Genomic DNA, 18,880 nt, shown 5'->3' on the forward strand with positions numbered 1-18,880 from the left:
CAGCTGTTTGTGTGGTTTGTGGTCTGAGATTTGCCTGCAGCCTAGGATGTCCATACCTGTGCCCATTAGACCTCTCTTGGGGCAGGACAGAGCCAGGGGTGGAAGAGAAGGGGCTTGGGCCAGGGGCCTTGAGAAGTGCTGAGAAGGTTAGGCTGGCCCTGGGCAATCAGGAATGTTTCTAATGTATTAATAGCGTCTTCTCTAATCATCATAATTCTCAATGTACGTTATATTACTTCTGTATTTCTAGACGAATAAGATGAAAATTGAAGAGGTTAAATACTTAGTGCACAGGTTGTAGTTGACAGAGCCTTCATCTGACCTAGATTAGTTTGCCTCCAAAATTTTTATTCTATGATATTTATACTTTTTACCCATTTTCTACATTGTAGCCAGTTCCATTTCTATGGAAAATGTCTAATATCACATTATTCCCTTGATTAAAAATCTTTTATTAGCTCTCCTTTTCAGTTGGCCAAGACCAGTCTCTCTGGTGTTGCATGCAAGATCCTTTAAAACCTGGCTCAAATCTACTTTGTCAAACTCATTTCTCACCAGTCTTCCTGCCATGACTCCTTGGGTCATAATTGTACTTGGGCTGTTCCATAAATCCACTCTGCCTTTGTACTCACAATCTCAGCTGGATATGCCCTTTTCCTCACTTGACTGACCAAGTCTCATACTGTCCCCTCCATTTCAGGACCAGATGAGTATCACCTTGTCCGTGAAGACACTTGAATTTTTCTAGGTAGGATCTCTCCCGCCCTATGGTACTTCTATAATTGTGTACACCTTAATAAAGTGCGTGTTGCCTGTACCTGTGTTAGCTCTCAGTGAGAGTTCTTGGTTCGGTGAGAGTTCCAAGAGTTCCTTGGCAGGAACTCTCATTCGTCATTACACACCTAACACTTCATACAGAACCTGGACGCCTATAGGCTACATAAATATTAAAATCTTTTTGTTACTAAAAATCTTCTCAAAAATTATTAGCCAGTGAGGAATACAAATTTTAGTTCTGACAGTTGTGTTGATTTGCTGATAGACTGGTTTTACAGGCATTTTGATGTCAAAACTGGAAATTTCTATCTCACAGAAAAATGTAACTTTACATTTAATCCCACCATTTTGCTATCACAACGCTTACATGTTGAGAGGCTATTATAATAAATGTATACATGTATTATTTATGAGCTTTAATAGGCTAGTAAGTTCTGAATAGAATCTAGGGAGATCACAATTCTGTCTCAAAGTGATTTGTTTTTTAAGTTACCTTTCTAAAAATATATATATGTTTCTGAATGATGTTTATACCACAAACTTACTGTTTTTCAAGAGGTAATTACATATTTGCATAAACTATCAGCTCATAGTGATGATATGGTATATGTTGTCTAGCTCATTTTCTCTTCTTCCCTAAGATTTGAGTATTCAGGTTAGAAATCTTGCTTGTTATGGTGGTTTCTCCCTACTTGCCCCTCCATGACGGAGATTCTGGGCAGAGTCTTGCCTCTGGATTGCCTGTCGGAGCATTTTCATCATGAAAAAAATATGATATTTAACAAAATATATGTGGTTGCATGTAACAAGGCAGTGCAGAGCAATTCCCCTAGGGTATGTTTCATTCTGTTAGCATATTTACACTGTAAGCTTGATTATAAGAAAACATGCCATAGAAAGAAGCAAGATTAATTTAGGCAGACTGAGTTTAGATACATGTGACTACAGTAACTATAGGGTCGTAAGCAAGCCTATTGTCAGTCCAAAAGATTTGGGGAAAAGAAGGAACTCATTAAGTGTTTGAAAGATGCTAAGGAAATGTCTTCAGGGAAGGGAAACTATTCTAGGAATATTGCCTGCTTTTGATAAAGTGGTAAGAGTGGTGACTTAATAGAAGAGATGAAGATAGCCCAGAGGAAGGTCAGGAAAGATTAGATTGAAGTTGTTTCTGGAAACATGGCTTTCCAGGATTCTAGGCCAAAGCTTTGAAGAGAAGGGAGTGGGCGTTTATGCACAGGTAGGAGAAGGCTAGCTTCACTTCCTCTCTATTTCTAAAGGTAGTCTATTTTATTGCTAAAAGATTTTTAAATGTTGAAACATATAAATAATAAAGCCAAAACCATCCATGTTCCCAAAAGACAGAGACAAATTCTAGAGGAGTTTTGAGCCATTTCTTTCCAGCCTCTCTCCTCCACTCACATGTATGTGTATATGCTTTAATTCAAGTGTAGGACCATGGTATGATATATTTTCTCCATTGTATTCTCATTTTTAATTTCTTTGACATTTCAAAGCATTTTCCTGTGTTAATAAAAACTTTTCAAGATATTTTAAGTTATTCCATTTCAGAGATATGCTAGAATTTATTTAGGCTTATTTACTTTATTAATAAAACTACAGATAAATCTTTGCACTTGAGATTTTGCTAGATCTCTGATTTCTTTACAAAAAGTTAATAGAAAAAGAAAATCCTAGGTCAGAGCATGCTAATATTTTTCTTAATGTGTTTTTTTAATTGGAGTTTAATTGCTTTACAACATAGTATTAGTTTCTGCTGAACAACATCGTAAGTCAGCCATATGTAAGTCATATGTAAGTCAGCCATATCTTTTCCCTCTCTAGCCTCCCTCCCACCACCCCCTTATCCTAGCTCTGGAGGTCATCACAGAGCTCTGAGCTGAGCTCCCTGTGCCATTCAGCAGCTTCCCATTAGCTATCTATTTTACATATGGTTGGAGAAGGAAATGGCAACCCACTCCAGTATTCCTGCCTGGAGAATTCCATGGACAGAGGAGCCTGGCAGGCTGCAGTCTATGGGATCACAAAGCGTCGGACACAACTGAGCGATTTTCACTCGCTTCACTTACACGTGGTAGTGTGTATATGTCAGTGCTCCTGTCTCAATTCATCCCACCCTCTCATTCCCCTAAAGCATACTAGTATTTTTAAGTTCTTGAGATACTTTTCCAGATTGTTTTAGATGTCAGAATTAAAGAGTAAAATCTTTCCATGATGCCACAGACAGTGATTATATGAGGAACTGAGAAGTATATTGATGGAGGTGAGGAAGGATTTATAAGTGGAAAGATCTAAAATTTCACGTGTGAATGATGGATGTGGGAGTGAATGTGAGGAAGTATAAGGATGGATTGACCACGGTCAGAAGGAAGGGAGTGTCCTTATGAAGGGGGCTTCACAGTCTTGCCGTGTGTGAAATGCACAAGGTTTGAGAGTTAAATGGTAACCATGCACCTCACATGCTGCCAAAGAGTTTGAGTTCAGGGGTCCTTTGCTGCTGTAGTCCTCGTTCAAGAGTGAGAGTTCCTCTCTCCCCTCCACCTCCCTCATCAGTAAATATCGATAATGTTCATTTTCTCCTCATTGGGTTGGTGAGTGGCTTAAAAGAGATTGTGTGCCTAAGCCCTGAGCCTGGTGTGTGGCACAGTTCTGACGTCCACTGCCGCCCTCCCTTATATTAGTTAGGAATCCTATAGTTGAAAGTGACACAACATGCAATCCAAAGGGAAAAAAGCCAGTGTGCTATGTCCAGCACAAAGTCTTGTATCCAATAGAATGGGAATACCACCTGACTTATTTTTATTTTTATTTTTTTTTTACTGGATGAATGAATAAATAAATGGGAAATGCCTAAGAAACATTAAGTCCATTTAAAGATTGGTTGAGCTTATAAAGATAAACAAGTCCAGTTAAAAAAAAAAAAAGACCAAATCAAGTGGTATTCCCATTCCATTGGATACAAGACTTTGTGCTGGACATAGCATACGCTTTAGTGTTTCTCCTCTTGATTACACAGAATTTGTATCTTTTGGTAGTAGTAGTATTGATAATCCTAGATTGCAGGTGAAAATACCTAGGCATGTTTAATTTTTTTCAAAAATAAATAAGCTGTGGGAATATAATGTACAGCATGCTGACTGTAACAATATGCATAATGTATTTGAAGGTTACTAAGAGAATAGATCTTCAAGGAAGGAAGAATTTTATCTATGTGAGGTGAGTCTTGTTAACTAAACTTATTGTGGTAGCTATTTTATAACATATACATGTATCAAATCATTTTGTTGTAGGCATTAAACTGACACAATGTTATATATGACACATGTCTTTAAGTCATATGGAAATTTTTTTCGAAATGAAAAATTTACATCTTCTTGACCTGTTGTGTTTTATATTTTTAAAATATTGCAAGAATATTAGATGAAAACTTTAAAATGAAAAAGGTAAACCCATTTCCCTATCAGAATACTATTACAAAATGTTTTTGTCTTTATGTTGCTTTCTAGTCCTTTACAGCTTATTTTTAAAATTAGACATATCAAATAGCAAGGATAAAAATCTAGATGGCATTTTTAAATGTTCAGGTGATTGATAACCTACTTTGCCGCCTGCAGTTGTCCTCTCATTACAAAAGCAAACCTATTAGCATAGTGACGCCCATCAGGTAAATGGGGGTTTGCTTCATGAACAAGAGCAGTAGGTGTAACTGCCTAAAAGAACATTTGGACTGTAGATATAAGTGCCAGGAAGGAAACGAGTTCCGTATTTAATATTTTCTCTGTGTATGTACAAATTCACTCACCATTTTGAGATGAACCGGAGAAGGAAATACTGTGATGTCCATTTGTGTGAGGAGCTTAGTGACTTTGTGGCTTTGTAAATATTTTCTTCAGATTTATTAATGACTGTTCTGACTAGTGTAAGGTAACAACCTCATTGTAGTTTTGAATTTCTCCAATAGTTAGTGATGTTGAGTATCTTTTCATGTGCCTCTTAGCCATCTGTATGTCTTCTTTAGAGAAATTTAGGTCTTCCTATTTAGGTCTTCCATCTTCTATTTAGGTCTTCCATCCAATTTTTGATTGGATTGTTTTTTTGATGTTGAGCTGCATGAGACTATTTGTATATTTTGGAGATTAAGCCCCTGTCAGCTGCTGCTTTTGCAAATATTTTCTCCAGTTCTGAGGGTTGTCTTTTCGTTTCGTTTATGATTTCCTTTGCTGTGCAAAAGCTTTTAAGTAAGGGTAGAGTGAATTGGGGGCTTCCCTGAAGGCTCTGATGATAAAGAATCTGCCTGCAATGCCGTAGGCCCGGGTTTGATCCCAGGGTTGGGAGGATCCCCTGGAGGAGGGCATGGCAACCCACTCCAGTATTCATGTCTGGAGAATTTTATGGACAGAGGAGCCTGGTGGGCTACAGTCCGTGGGGTCACACAGAGTCAGACACGACTGACACTACTGAGAAGCAGCAGGATGAATTGGGAGACTGGGACTGACATATACACACTACTGTGTATAAAACAGATAAATAAGGAGAACCTAGTGTATAGCACAGGGAACGCTATGCTCTGAAGTGACCTAAATGGGAAGGAAGTCCAAAAAAGGGGGATATGTGTATGCATATATCTGATTCAATTTGCGGTATAGCAGAAATAACATTGTAAAGCAACTATACTTCAATAAAATTTTTAAAAATATTTTCTTCAGATTATATCCATCTACTCTAGAGTTATTAAAATTAATACAAATATAAAATATTAATACAAAGAAAATGAAAGCTCCTCTATGCCACTGTCTGGACACACCCATCATCAGCATTCAGCCCAGCTCTTTCTTAGGTAGTGCCCTAATTGATTTTCCTAGCTGCGTCTCTCTGGATTGTTTGGATTTTGTAATGTACATGTAGGCCATTTATAATGAAATATAAAAAAGGTATATTTTGGGAGAAAGTTGGGGCACAAGCGTGGGCTTCCCAGGTGGCACAGTGGTAAAGAATCTGCCTGCCAATGCAGGAGACACACGAGACAGGGATTCAATACCTGGAGTAGGGAATGGCAACCCACTCCAGCATTCATTCCTGGAAAACTCTGTGGATGGAGGAGCCTGGCGGGCTACAGTCCACAGGGTCACGAAGAGTCAGAGACAACTGAGCACACAGACATGAACATAACTGTATGATTTAGGATTTTCTTAAAAGTTGTATTGAAATATAGTTGATTTACAATGTTGTGTTAGTTTCAAGTGAACAGCAAAATGATTCAGGTATACATCTGTATATTCTTTTTCAGATGCTTTTCCCTTATGTGTTATTACAAGATAGTATAGTTCCCCGTGCTATACAACAGAACCTTGCTGATTATCTATTTAAGATTCTTTTTAACAGTGTATCCTGTAAAATTATGCACATTCAAGCCTTCCCAATATACAGAAAATAGCAGTTTCATATGTTCTACTTAATAATTGCAATAGGCTTGCCAAGGCATCTCAAAATCCTGCAGAAGTGGGATTTTATGTTGTTCACAGTTGTATCCCTCAGACCTAGAACAGTTCCTGAAGGAGGAATCTAATCTTTGTTGTTCAATATAGAGGTTACTGATGAAGATGATATGCAGATGACACTACCCTTATGGCAGAAAGTGAAGAGGAACTCAAAAGCCTCTTGATGAAAGTGAAAGCAGAGAGTGAAAAAGTTGGCTTAAAGCTCAATATTCAGAAAACGAAGATCATGGCATCCGGTCCCACCACTTCATGGGAAATAGATGGGGAAACAGTGTCAGACTTTATTTTTCTGGGCTCCAAAATCACTACAAATGGTGACTGCAGCCATGAAATTAAAAGACGCTTACTCCTTGGAAGGAAAGTTATGACCAACCTAGATAGCATATTCAAAAGCAGAGACATTACTTTGCCAACAAAGGTCCGTCTAGTCAAGGCTATGGTTTTTCCTGTGGTCATGTATGGATGTGAGAGTTGGACTGTGAAGAAGGCTGAGCGCTGAAGAATTGATGCTTTTGAACTGTGGTGTTGGAGAAGACTCTTGAGAGTCCCTTGGACTGCAAGGAGATCCAACCAGTCCATTCTAAAGGAGATCAGCCCTAGGATTTCTTTGGAAGGAATGATGCTAAAGCTGAAACTCCAGTACTTTGGCCACCTGATGCGAAGAGTTGACTCCTTGGAAAAGACTCTGATGCTGGGAGGGATTGGGGGCAGGAGGAGAAGGGGACGACAGAGGATAAGATGGCTGGATGGCATCGCTGACTTGATGGACGTGAGTCTGAGTGAACTCCAGGGGTTGGTGATGGACAGGGAGGCCTGGCATGCTGCGATTCATGGGGTCGCAAAGAATCGGACACAACTGAGCGACTGATCTGATCTGAGGAGTGAAAATAGAAATAAAAGAGAAACAATTTAACTGCACTGCAGAAAAAAATCAAAGAACCAGTTCAGTTCCAATTGGCTCCATGAATTGGCTCTGGCAAAAGCTTAATCAATGAAAATTCATCAGTGTTGATGCAAACTGTTGAAAGCATCAGTATTCATAAACACAAATAATAACATCTCGAATGTCACAACAGGGGGCTGAAAACCTTCTGTACTCAAACTAGGAAAAGTGATGGCTGTCATTGAACCCAGCAGCTAGATCCCAAACCGGATGTATCCCATTCCTCCAAACTGTGTGTACCTTTTCATAACTGCATTCCAACCATCAAATGTGACACACTGTTCCATGAACGACCTGCACAGTAAGGTTATTTATTTATTCAATACCCATCCCATTCTGGTGGGCACCGGGATTGTTCTTTGTAGAGTAGTGTGGCATACACCACAGGCAATGGGGAGTTGCCTGCTGGCAGAGGCCAGAGAACAGGGGTTTTGAAGACAGATGGTCTAAATTTAAATCACAGCTCTAAAAAGTCAGAGAAGAAGACATCCCTTATATGTGGAATCTAATAAGGAAGGATTCAAATGAACTTATAAAACAGAAAGAGACTCACAGACTTAGAGAACAAACTTATGGTTGCTGGTGAGAAGGGATGAGAGGAAGGGATGAGGAGTTGGGGAGTTGGATGGACTTAAAATGGATAACCAAAAAGAACCTACTGTGTAGCACAGGGAATTCTGTTCAATGTTATGTGGGAGCCTGGATGAGAGGGGAGTTTGGGGGAGAATGGATACATGTGTATGTGCAGCTGAGTCCTTTTGCTGTTCACCTGAAACTACCACAACACTCTTAATTAGTTACACCCCAATACAGAATAAAAAGTTGAAGAAAAAACCTGTTTAAAAAATATGTAAATTACAGCCCTGTCATTTACAAACATGTGACCTTGGACAGGAAATCTAACCTCCCTTAGTTTTGTTGACAATTAAATCTCTTCATAATAAGATAGTATGATAATATGAACAGGTACTTGGGATTTACAGGTCACTGATGTTCCATCAGAGCTGTGGTTATATATGAAGGAATCCAGACAGTTATTCAATGATCAAATGGCTTTGATCATAGAATCCTAGAATTATAGAGCTTCAGCAGACCTCAGAAATCTAAGGTATCTTTTTGCTCCATCCCAGGCAGTGCATCAAAAAAGAGTCAACCTAAAACTTGCAAATGTATTTGGTGTTACATGAAGCTCATTTTTGTGCTTATATTTAAAGGTAATATTTGATAAATCTAACTTTCCCCCATTCACCTATTTGAATTTCCCTCTGTCCATTGTTATCTTGGCCCAATAAAGCTGGTCTGTGAACTGTGACAACACAGTTAAAGAGATAGGCTTAGTGTCCTCGCCATGACCAGACACTGTCACGGGATGATGTCTGCCTTGTGCGTGTGCAGAGCTGCTAATCATTCTTCTTTAAGAAATAATGACATGCCAGGGCATGAAACCTGGGGCCACCGTCTTTATTCAATTAGGCCAGCATGAACTTGCACATGCCCATGCATAAAGAATAATCCCTTCGTGTAACTGAATGTTGGTTTTGGTGTGCCTGTTCCCCAATGAGGCAGCATCTAGAAGGATCAAAAGGCGATTTGTTCCAAAACAGTCTGTGCAAAGGGGCCCGAGTGTGTGCCACGTTGCATCTTCATTATACATTTCATCCTGAGACTCAATTAACAAGCCTGTTATTCTTTTATTAAAATCACTTAAAAAATTAAGGCAGAAGGATTTTTATGATACCAGAGAGCAAGCCGTGTAATCAGCTGGGCCCCACATGTGTTCGTTTCCTGTTACAGTCCTGATTTGAGGCTCATGATACTAATTTAGGGGGTTGCTGGGGCTGAGAGGCCATGAATCCTGACATTTGTCAACCCCCTCAGCACACACCAACACACCCACCCACACCAACACACACACCCACCCCCACACATACCACCACACCCCCCACCCCATATACACCCCTCTCTCTCTCTCCCTTGCTTCAGGGCTCAGTGTAACAGTACTTCAAAGCTTTTCATCCTACTAGAACTGAGCCCAGGGAACCCGGCCTCTTCTCTGACACACAGAAGTTTCTGTCTTGTTGGGCAGGTCCTTTCTCCTGAAAGCAGAAGCTCTTAACTTGGGATCGATGTGGAGTTAGAGTTTGGGGGAACCTATGTATGTGCTCAGTCACTTCAGTCATGTCTGACTTTTTGCGACCCTATGTATGGACTGTAGCCCACCAGGATCCTCTGTCCGTGGTATTCCCCAGGCAAGAATACTAGAGTGGGTTGCCATGTCCTTCTCCAGGGGATCTTCCTGACCAGGGATCTAACTCTTATCTCCTGCATTGCAGGTGGATTCTTTACCACTGAGCCACCAGGAAAGCCCAGGGGAAGGGGGAGATCTATGAATCCCCTGAAATGATTCGTATACTTATCTAGGAAGAGGATCTTTTTGTGTCCATGATTGAGAAAAGATTAAGAAATGGAACTATTCTAGCTTTGCTCTCATCTTTTGACACCAAAGGGTGTTGGAAGAAACTTGGTCTTGGGAGTGAGATGGATTTCTGTTCGGATTGTTTCCAGTAGATTTTAGCTGTGTAACCTTGGGCAGGCTATCAAATCTCTCTGAAACTCTATTTTCTCAAATATGAAACAAGGGTAAGAATGCCCATTTTAAGGTTGAAGTGACTGGTAGATTTAATCACAAAACAATAAGTAGTTTTTATTCCTTTTCCTTTTATGCATAAAATGAAAGTATCTGTTCTATCTTGTTCCTTGTTGGGTCTTTTCATGACAGTGCTTTGCACATAGCAGACTCTCAGTTGTTAGTTGGATGGATAACTGGATGGATGGAGTGCCTTGGTTTGGTACCTGGATGAACTCCCTCTGTATGCTTCCTTAAAGCACTGATTTTCTAAGAGAAAACTTGGTGCTACAGTTGGCCTTGCTTAGACCCCTCCAAGACCCATGCTCCATGTCCTATGCAAAAATCTTTCTGGATACTACAACAAGATTGGATCTTGTTATCCTGTGCTTTAAATCATGGTCTCTGCTGGGCCTTTGTCTATATCAGGGCTGGGCAAACTAGCCGGCAGACCAAATCTGGTCTGTTGCCTGTTTTTGGAACGTAGCCATGCTCATTTATCAACATGTTGTCTATGACAGGTTTGGGCTATGGCAGAGTTGAGTAATGAGCACAGAGATCATATGGTCTTCGATGCTTGATGTAATTTTTATCAGCCTCTTTTTCCATAAAAAGTTCTCCAATCCTTGATACACATTTTGTGTACTGCAGGATTGGTCTTAAGTGCTTCTTCTATGGATTGTGAAGCTAAAATTTAATAGTTAAGTGTCTTGACTAAGATTGCACAACTTTAGAATTGTTAAGGTTTCAATCCAGATCTGTGTGATTCCACAGCCCATAGTTTTTCCACTAAATGATGGTACCTTGCAGTAAGACCAAATCCTAGCCGAACCAATTACATCTTCCAGTTCTTCTTGATGACCATGACTGGCTTGGGGAGCAGTTCAGTGGTGTTCCCTGGAATCATGGTGGGACCTGGTAGTGCTGGCATTTATCAGTAGTCTAGTTCCAATTTGCAGTACAAATGGTGTGAGTTTAGAAGTAGGTAAGGGAGGGTGATGAGGATTTCAAGGACTAATACAGTCAATGGCAGAGCAGTATGGGCATGCTGCAGTTTATCTGCAAACATACTACTACTCCCCAGAGCTCAGGGGTTTCAGCATTCTAGGAAGATCTTGTTACTGCTGAATGTGGCATCCACTCTTGTTTGATGCCTTGGTGAGAAATATGTAATATTTGTGCATTTTCAGCACACAGCCACTCAACAGAGACTGTCCCTGCTCCAGGCTATGAGACTATAGGAGTTTTGGACCTCCTTGTCTGCCCACAGCTACCATGCCCTCATTGGCAGATCTGACTGCAAAAATTTGAGATAAAGTTCTTTCACAGTCAATTAATCCTGGTGGAAATTTGATTGTTTCAAGGATTTACAGATGAGCCTCTATAGTTCTGTTAGTACTCAATCAGCCCATTATTAGGGGCTTCCCAGGTAGCACAGTGGTGAAGAATTTGCCTGCCAGTGCAGGGAACACAAGAGACATGGGTTCGATCCCTGCAGCATGAAGATCCCCTCCAGTAGGAAATGGCAACCCACTCCAATATTCTTGCCTGGAAAATTCCACGGACAGAGAAGCCTTGGAATGCTACAATCCATGGGGTTGCAAAGAGTCGGATATGATTGAGCACGAACACAACAGGCCCATTATTAGTGATTCTCACTTGACTTTCACACTTCCAATTAATTTTTCCAAGCTTATAAACTGGTTATGATTAAGCGACAGAAATAAAATTGGGGGAATTAGCTATTCCTGCTTTCGCTTGACTGTATAGCAATGCTTGCCTTATAACCGAGACAAGCAGAAGATCATGATAATAGCGAGAAAATTATAGCCACCCAACTGGAAGTGACACCGTTGGGTAATTTATCCACCTGTCAAAGGTTTTACTAATGAAAAATGGTTATACTGTGAAACAATTGTCATATAAAATGGGGTACTGTAACTTTGGGTTAGTAAGGGGACACTGAGAAAGATCAGGAAGGCAAAACGTTCATTCTGATAGTCTGGTTTTTTCTTTGTGGCCGGCATTAGGGGGAGTGTCTGGGTCTGTCTCCATCTGTCATGGAGCTGCTGATGGAGGATTCCACGAAAAAACTGCAGGGTGGACAGGAAGGAATCGGAGCTATAATTAACTTTCTGTTTCCTTGTGTTCTACATCAGTGACGCTTTTCCCCCGAAGACGAAATTGTGTAATCTTACCCTGTGGCTTTCACAGTCTCTAAAGTCAATGAATCTTTCAGTTTATGCTGAAAATATAAAAGAGATAAAATGAGGCTGCTCTGATTTAAGTGAGGGTGGAGGAGCCTGGTAAAATTAAGTAACATTTCATTTGTTGTGCCAGTGTAAGTCTGTGGGGAAATAATGGGTTGATTAAAATTCTTGGTCTGTTGTTTAATTATTTAGAGTGAATGCTTCTTACAGAAAAATAGGTTTCTCTTTGTAGTCCTCTTGGTTTATTCCTGGTATATTTTAGTGCCCAGTTATTTTTTTCTTAAGCTTCAAAATATGCAAGTAGCTTTCAAGCTTTTTTTGTTTTTGTCTTTCACTTGATGTCAGGTACTTCTCATGGGTCCAAGCTGTTGGTGGTTTGATTGTATTTCTGCTTTGAAAACACGTTTATTAAGTCCCATCACAAAATTTAGGTCACCCTCATGGTGACTAAAGAGCTAATTCAAAAATTATAGGTGGAGCTTCCCTAATGGCTCAGTGGTAAAGAATCCCCCTGCCAATGTAGATGTGGGTTTGACCCTCGGTCCAGGAGGATCCCCCATGCCGTGGGGCAACAAAGCCTGTGCTCCACAGCTGTTGAGCCATGCTCTCGAGCCTGGGAGCTGCAACTACAGAGCCCACGCGCCACAGCTACTGAAGCCCACTCGCCTAGCGCCAGTCTTTTGCAGCAAGAGAAGCCACAGCAATGCAAAGCCTGCACACCACAACTAGAGAGTAGCCTCCACTTGCTTCAACAAGAGAAAAGCCCGTGCAGCAATGAAGACCTGCTGCTGCTGCTGCTGCTGCTAAGTTGCTTCAGTCGTGTCCAACTCTGTGCGACCCCGTAGACGGCAGCCCACCAGGCTCCTCTGTCCCTGGGATTCTCCATGCAAGAACACTGGAGTGGGTTGCCATTTCCTCCTCCAATGCATGAAAGTGAAAAGTCAAAGTGAAGTCGCTCAGTCGTGTCCAACTCTTAGCGACCCCATGGATTGCAGCCTACCAGGCTCCTCCGTCCATGGGATTTTCCAGGCAAGAGTACTGGAGTGGGGTGCCATTGCCTTCTCCAAATGAAGACCTAGCACAGACAAAAATAAATATGTAAAATTTTTAAAAAGGTACAGCTGATTAAGAAACACTTTGAATTGGGGAGAAATTGACAAGTGTATCAAATTTCAATTTATATTGATGAGGCAGAGTAGTCCAGGTGATGATGCCCTCACTTGCTAGGTCGGGGAGAGGCCTGAGCAAAGGCTTAGAAATCTATATAAACAGTGCTTTCTAGGGTCACACACCCCAGGTGTACTGAATACAGTTAATTATATTACTTTGGGAAAGAGCAAGGCATGTTCATGGACTGGTAAGGGACTTACCTTGTGATGACTAGTTCACCAAAACAATTGTTTGAGTCCTTGTGTGTGTTTTCTCTATAGCTATCTCAAGAAGGCGAGCTGCTGGTACGCTATGATTTCTGCACGGCATTTTTGCATTTTTGCTGTTTTTTTCTTTTTTTTTCACTCCAGGTACAGTTTCATTACTGGTCATAGTTCAGTGTACATGTGTGGTGGCATTTGAGGGTGGGTGTGTAGACTTGCATCCTTTGGCTGCCAACCTTGCTGAGCTCACATATGGTCCTTATTTATGTGTTGCCAGGGAGAAATGCCTGCTGCCCCTCCAGCTGGCTTTGGAATCCAAGAATGTGAAGCTGGCTCAACATGCCTTGGCAGGGATACAGGTACAGTATACAATACATCCTGTGCTTACCCCAACAGGATGAGAGAAATTGACAGACCACCTTGGCATTGAAAGAGCAAATAGTTACCATTCTAAATTGTAGCTGTTTAAAGACCCCAACAGAAATTGATTGAACTGTGTAATAACCAGAGAGGATAACGATTTTCTTTTCTTGACCAGCATTTCTCTGTGCACAGCGTTATCTTGCTGAGTATATATGGTCAGACACTGACTCTTGGAGACTATGCTAAGCCCACATAGCAATGAAATATTTTTTATGACATCTAACTTTTAGGAGAGTAAGGGACTCCAAGAAAGACACCTCAAGTTCTGTACCAGCTCAGATCTTAAATGCATCCAGCATCTGTGATTCTGTGTCATGAGCAATGGTGGTAAGCTGGAATGATTTTGGTTTGTCTTCTAGTCTACAGTTAAGTTGGTGAATGTTTTGTTTCCAGAACGAGATTGGGAAGAAAAAAGAAATTTTGTCTAATCAGAAAAGTCAGATTGCACAAATACACTTCCTTCTCTGAGCATTTGTTCATTCTGTTTTGCACCATATGTAGTAAGTCTAATTCCAAAGGTGCAGAGTTGTTGGCTGTATAAATACATTGACTTTTTAAAAAGGATTTTTAAAATTGGAATAAATTGCTTTATATGTTAGTTTCTGCATACAGTGAAGTAAATCAGTCATATGTATACATATATCCCCTCTCTCTTGGACCAGCCTCCACCCCAACCCCTCATTCCACCCCTCTGGGTCATCACAGAGCACTGAGCTGAGCTTCCTGTGCTTCATAGCAGCTTCCCACTAGCTATTTTACACATGGATAAAGATGTGGTGCACACACAACAGAATATTATTCAGCTACTAAAAGGAACAAAATGGGGTCATTCATAGAGATGTGGATGAACCTAGAGTCTGTCATACAGAGTGAAGTCAGTCAGAAAGAGAAAAGCAAACAGCATATATCAATGCATATATGTAGAATCCAGAAAAATGGTACAGATAAACACTGACTTCTTAAGCAGTTTGGTGGCTGAGTGACAAGTGCTGTGGAGTTCAACCCTGCAGGGGATTCTTCCAGCATGGCCATGGATTGGTAGCATTGGTGGATATCTTTTCACATTTCTGTTTCATAGTTTGCTCTTTAAGTTTAGAGAGGTCTCTAATACGTTTTCAGTGTCAATAAATATGAAAGAGTAAGAAAATTATGACTGTTTTTCCTTTAGCAGATTCGAATTAGAGAATGTATATTTCAATATGCAGTAACATTAGAAATTTTTAAACATTAAAAAATTAAAGTTATTAAAAACTCTTTGCTTTTCTCCAAAGTAACTGTGAAAATGAATAGAAGTTTGTTTCAACCTGCCACTTATGTTCTCTTTTCTCTAGTATTACAGAGATTTTCCATTTAGTGTTTTGTGTTTTTTTTTAACCCTCAAACTCAGTAAGTTACAACCTCATGTTTTCATGGGAACTTCACTGACATGGGGGGCCGGGCATCTTCCTCTCAGCATCCCTTGTGACCTCTCATTAACAAGTGAAGGTCGCTCACTCGTGTCTGACTCTTTGCCACCCCATGGACTATACAGTCCATTGAATTCTCCAGGCCAGAATACTGGAGTGGATAGCCTTTCCCTTCTCCAGGGGATCTTCCCAACCCAGGGATTGAACCCAGGTCTCCCGCATTGCAGACAGATGTTTTTACCAGCTGAGCTACAAGGGAAGCCCAAGAATACGGAAGTGGGTACCCTATCACTTCTCCAGCGGATCTTTCTGACCCAGGAATTGACCTGGGGTCTCCTCCATTGCAGGCAGATTTTTTACCAACTGAGCTAACAGGGAAGCCCCCCACCATAAACTTTTAAGGCTTTTTTTTTTTTTTTTTTAGAGTTTTCTAGTCTTTATTACTTAAAAAAAAAAAAACAGGGTTTTGTATATGAACTAACTCTGGGCTGCCCTGCATAGTCAAAAATTTCTTTTGAGTGGACACTTCTGAGATATTGTGGGTTCAGTCCCCAATCACTGCAATAATGCAGATATTACCGTAGAGTGAGCCACATGGATTTTACATTTTCCCAGTGCATATAAAAGTTATGTTTATACCATACTGTAGTCTCTTAAGTGTGCAGTAGCATTATGTCTAAAAAAATGTACATACCTTAACTAAAAAATACTTTCTTGTAAAAGAAAATGCTAACATCATCTGAGCCTTCAGCCAACTATAGTTGTAACATCAAAGAGCACTGATTGCAGATCATTATAACAAATAGAGTAAAAATAAAAAAGTTTGAAATATTGCAAGAATTACCAAAATGTGACACAGAGACACTATGTGAGTAAATCCTATTGGAAGAATGGTGCCAGTAGACTTAACTGACACACAGGTGCCACAGCCCTTCAGTTTATAAAGAAACATGATACTTGTGAAGGGCAATAAAGCTAAGTGCAGTAAAATGAGGTACAGCTGTATAGATGAATTCAGGGAGTCCTAAGAAGAAGGTTTGAAATATGTGTTTTCTGGATCTGCAGTGACATTCAGCTAAAAGAGGGAGTCATTACCCTGGATGAATCAGAATTCCAAAAATTCTTCATGGTTGCAACCCCATGCTGCATTGGACAAGGACAGATTTAATAGGGATAAATATAAAATCCATCCTACTCTGGGGTCTCAAAAATCAATTGCCTCAGGACAGATTGGGGAAGAACAGCTTAATTGCAGCCCTTGAGAATGAGGTTTCTGCGTGAATCAGCGTAAAATGTGCTGTGACTTACAACTAAGCTAATTTGATCTGAGAGTGTGATTAAACTTCCGTATTACTGTTTTTTATTTGTTTTTTGGTTTGATTTTAAGCAGTAAACACACTTAATTGTCTCACACAACTAGAATTCTAGAGGTAAACAATTCCAGGTTTGAAATAGGGCAATGGCCACCAAAGACTGCATTTCTTTCACTCTTGCCATCTTTTTATTGTTATTATTTTTAAAAGACTATTTTAGAGCAATGTTAGCTTGACAGTAAAATTGAAAGGAGGGTGCAGAGATTTCCCACATACTCCTTCCCCCTACACATGCATAGCCTCACCCATCATCACTCCCGGAACGATACTTTTTAAAAAAAATAAAACCAACGATGAGGCTACATTGACACGTCCTAATCACCCAGAGTCCATTTGTTCACCTTAGCATGCACCTTTGGGTGCTCCTGCTCACTGCTGTCAGACCCTTAAAGTGTTAAATTCACTGGAGGCCAGTTGAGGAGGAAAGTGTCTGTGAAACCATGTTATGTGGAGAACGTTTGATGACATCCATGGAGGTTTAGTGTGAAGAAGAGATTTAGGTGGAGTTCATCGCTGATCAGGTATGTTAGAAACTTAATCTGTGTGGCTCCAGGTACAACTAGGGCATACAAGTTTTAGGCAAGGAGGGTTTGGTTCAATTCATAAAGAATTTTATGAAAAATGAGTTGTTTTCAAGTAGAGGAGAGCTGTCCTGGGAGATGTAATGCCTTCTGGGAAACCTCATGAAAATGACCGTCTTCTTGTTTAGGTTTTTGTGGGATTGATTTTCTGATGAAAATATATTAAGATTTGTACCTTTGTGAATAATTCCTGGGTAAATGATAGCTCACATTAGGAAGTACAAATATGAACAATCAACCTGTGTATAAAACCTCCTTTCCTGTGACAAAGCTTCATTCAGACAGGGTGTGTGCGAACATGCCTGTCGTGAGAAGCTGTATTCCCCTTGGCACATTCATCCTCCATCCCTACCCACCAAACGACTTATTTGGCTACCACATTAGAATTTCACTTCATAAAATGTACAGTAAATTATCTAATAACAGGAAAAACCCTTTGCCAAAAACCATTTACCAAAGGCATGATGCATTTTTCTTTTTAATGGCACAGAGCGGAAACTCCTTCCTAATGGCCTCCAGCTACATGCCTCCCGAGTAAGAAACGTTATCCGTCCTACGTACTTGGCTACAGCAGAATAAGGCAGCAGGGGAAAGCCTGTCTGTGATCACTGTCTTGTGCCTCTTTACAGAAGCTCCTGGCGGAAGAGAGGTTTGTATCCATGGAAACGGACTCTGATGAGAAGCAGCTGCTCAATCAGATCCTGAACGCTGTGAAAGTGACGCCTTCCCTCCACGAAGACCTGCAGGTGGAAGTGATGAAGGTGGGTTTGACGCACTCCCAGTTTGCGTCACTGTGATGGAAACAAATTGCTGACCCTCATTGTTATCTTAAAGATGCCTCTATGTGGTGGTCATTTGGACTATATGATTATTATCCTTGCTTGTGGTCCCCCAGAATAACCTTGATTGTTGAACAGAAATGACAACTAAGTAAAAAGGTTTACTTGGTTTACAGATTTCAACAAGTCTGTAAGATTTTTGGCCTGATCCTGCGTATCAAATGTTGTTAAATATATTTATGCCCTTTGAGAGAAGGTATAGGAAATAGATTCATGACCTTTTGAGAAAATGTACAGGAGTAGTTCCAGCTTGGGGTAGACCTGATCATTCTGGGCATTCTGCCTGCCTGTATATGTTAAAACAAAGCAAAAACCTAATGATATATATTAATGCTATGTAGAATAGTCAATTTAAGGAAAGGAAGATCATCCTTTGAAGCCATATCAGAATCTCATCTTTATTTCCATCCTCACATTCTGTGAACCTTATCTCCCTCATTCTAATTACCATCTCCCTTTGTGGGGTGGCATCTCTCTCTCCCCTTTTCCCTTTTTCCCTTCCATTGGGAGCCTCTTATACAGACTCAGGGGTGTGTTGTATCCCGTAAGTGAACAGTGAGTTGGGCGGAAAAGGATGGAAATCTCTAGCCTAGAATAACACGTTGGTCAGAGTAGCACAGCTGGAGCCCATGAGCTGGACACAACATCTGTCCATTTCCTCCCTAGAGGAGTATGTACAGAGAAGTGTGTAAGCATAGTTGGTGTCATATAGTGGTTGATTTCTTCCTAGAAAGGCACTGGTGGATTTTCGTCTTTGATAAGAGATATCAGTCTTTTACCTCTCAGTTTCTCTATTGAGAAAAGATCAGCTTC

General features: G+C 40.5%; 1 protein-coding gene across 9 annotated transcripts in view; it reads left to right on the forward strand.

The window, feature by feature from the left end:
- The window catches only part of ARFGEF3 (ARFGEF family member 3), a 178,504-nt gene that overhangs the window by 31,290 nt on the left and 128,334 nt on the right, over nucleotides 1-18,880 (forward strand). For 6 of the 9 annotated variants that reach the window (XM_086318045.1, XM_086318047.1, XM_086318053.1 and 3 more), the window contains 2 exons: nucleotides 13,723-13,804; nucleotides 17,858-17,989. In XM_086318045.1, the coding sequence (XP_086174171.1) occupies nucleotides 13,723-13,804; nucleotides 17,858-17,989 (214 nt within the window). Of the gene's footprint in view, nucleotides 1-13,502; nucleotides 13,593-13,722; nucleotides 13,805-17,857; nucleotides 17,990-18,880 lie in introns of all 9 variants that reach the window. The other 3 variants (XM_086318044.1, XM_086318046.1, XM_086318048.1) reach the window with 1 other exon arrangement.

This window comes from Bos grunniens, chromosome 9 (assembly GCF_055505025.1).
Source record: "Bos grunniens cultivar Pamir isolate PY7600 chromosome 9, Bosgru_T2T1.0, whole genome shotgun sequence".
Classification (NCBI taxonomy): domain Eukaryota; kingdom Metazoa; phylum Chordata; class Mammalia; order Artiodactyla; family Bovidae; genus Bos; species Bos grunniens.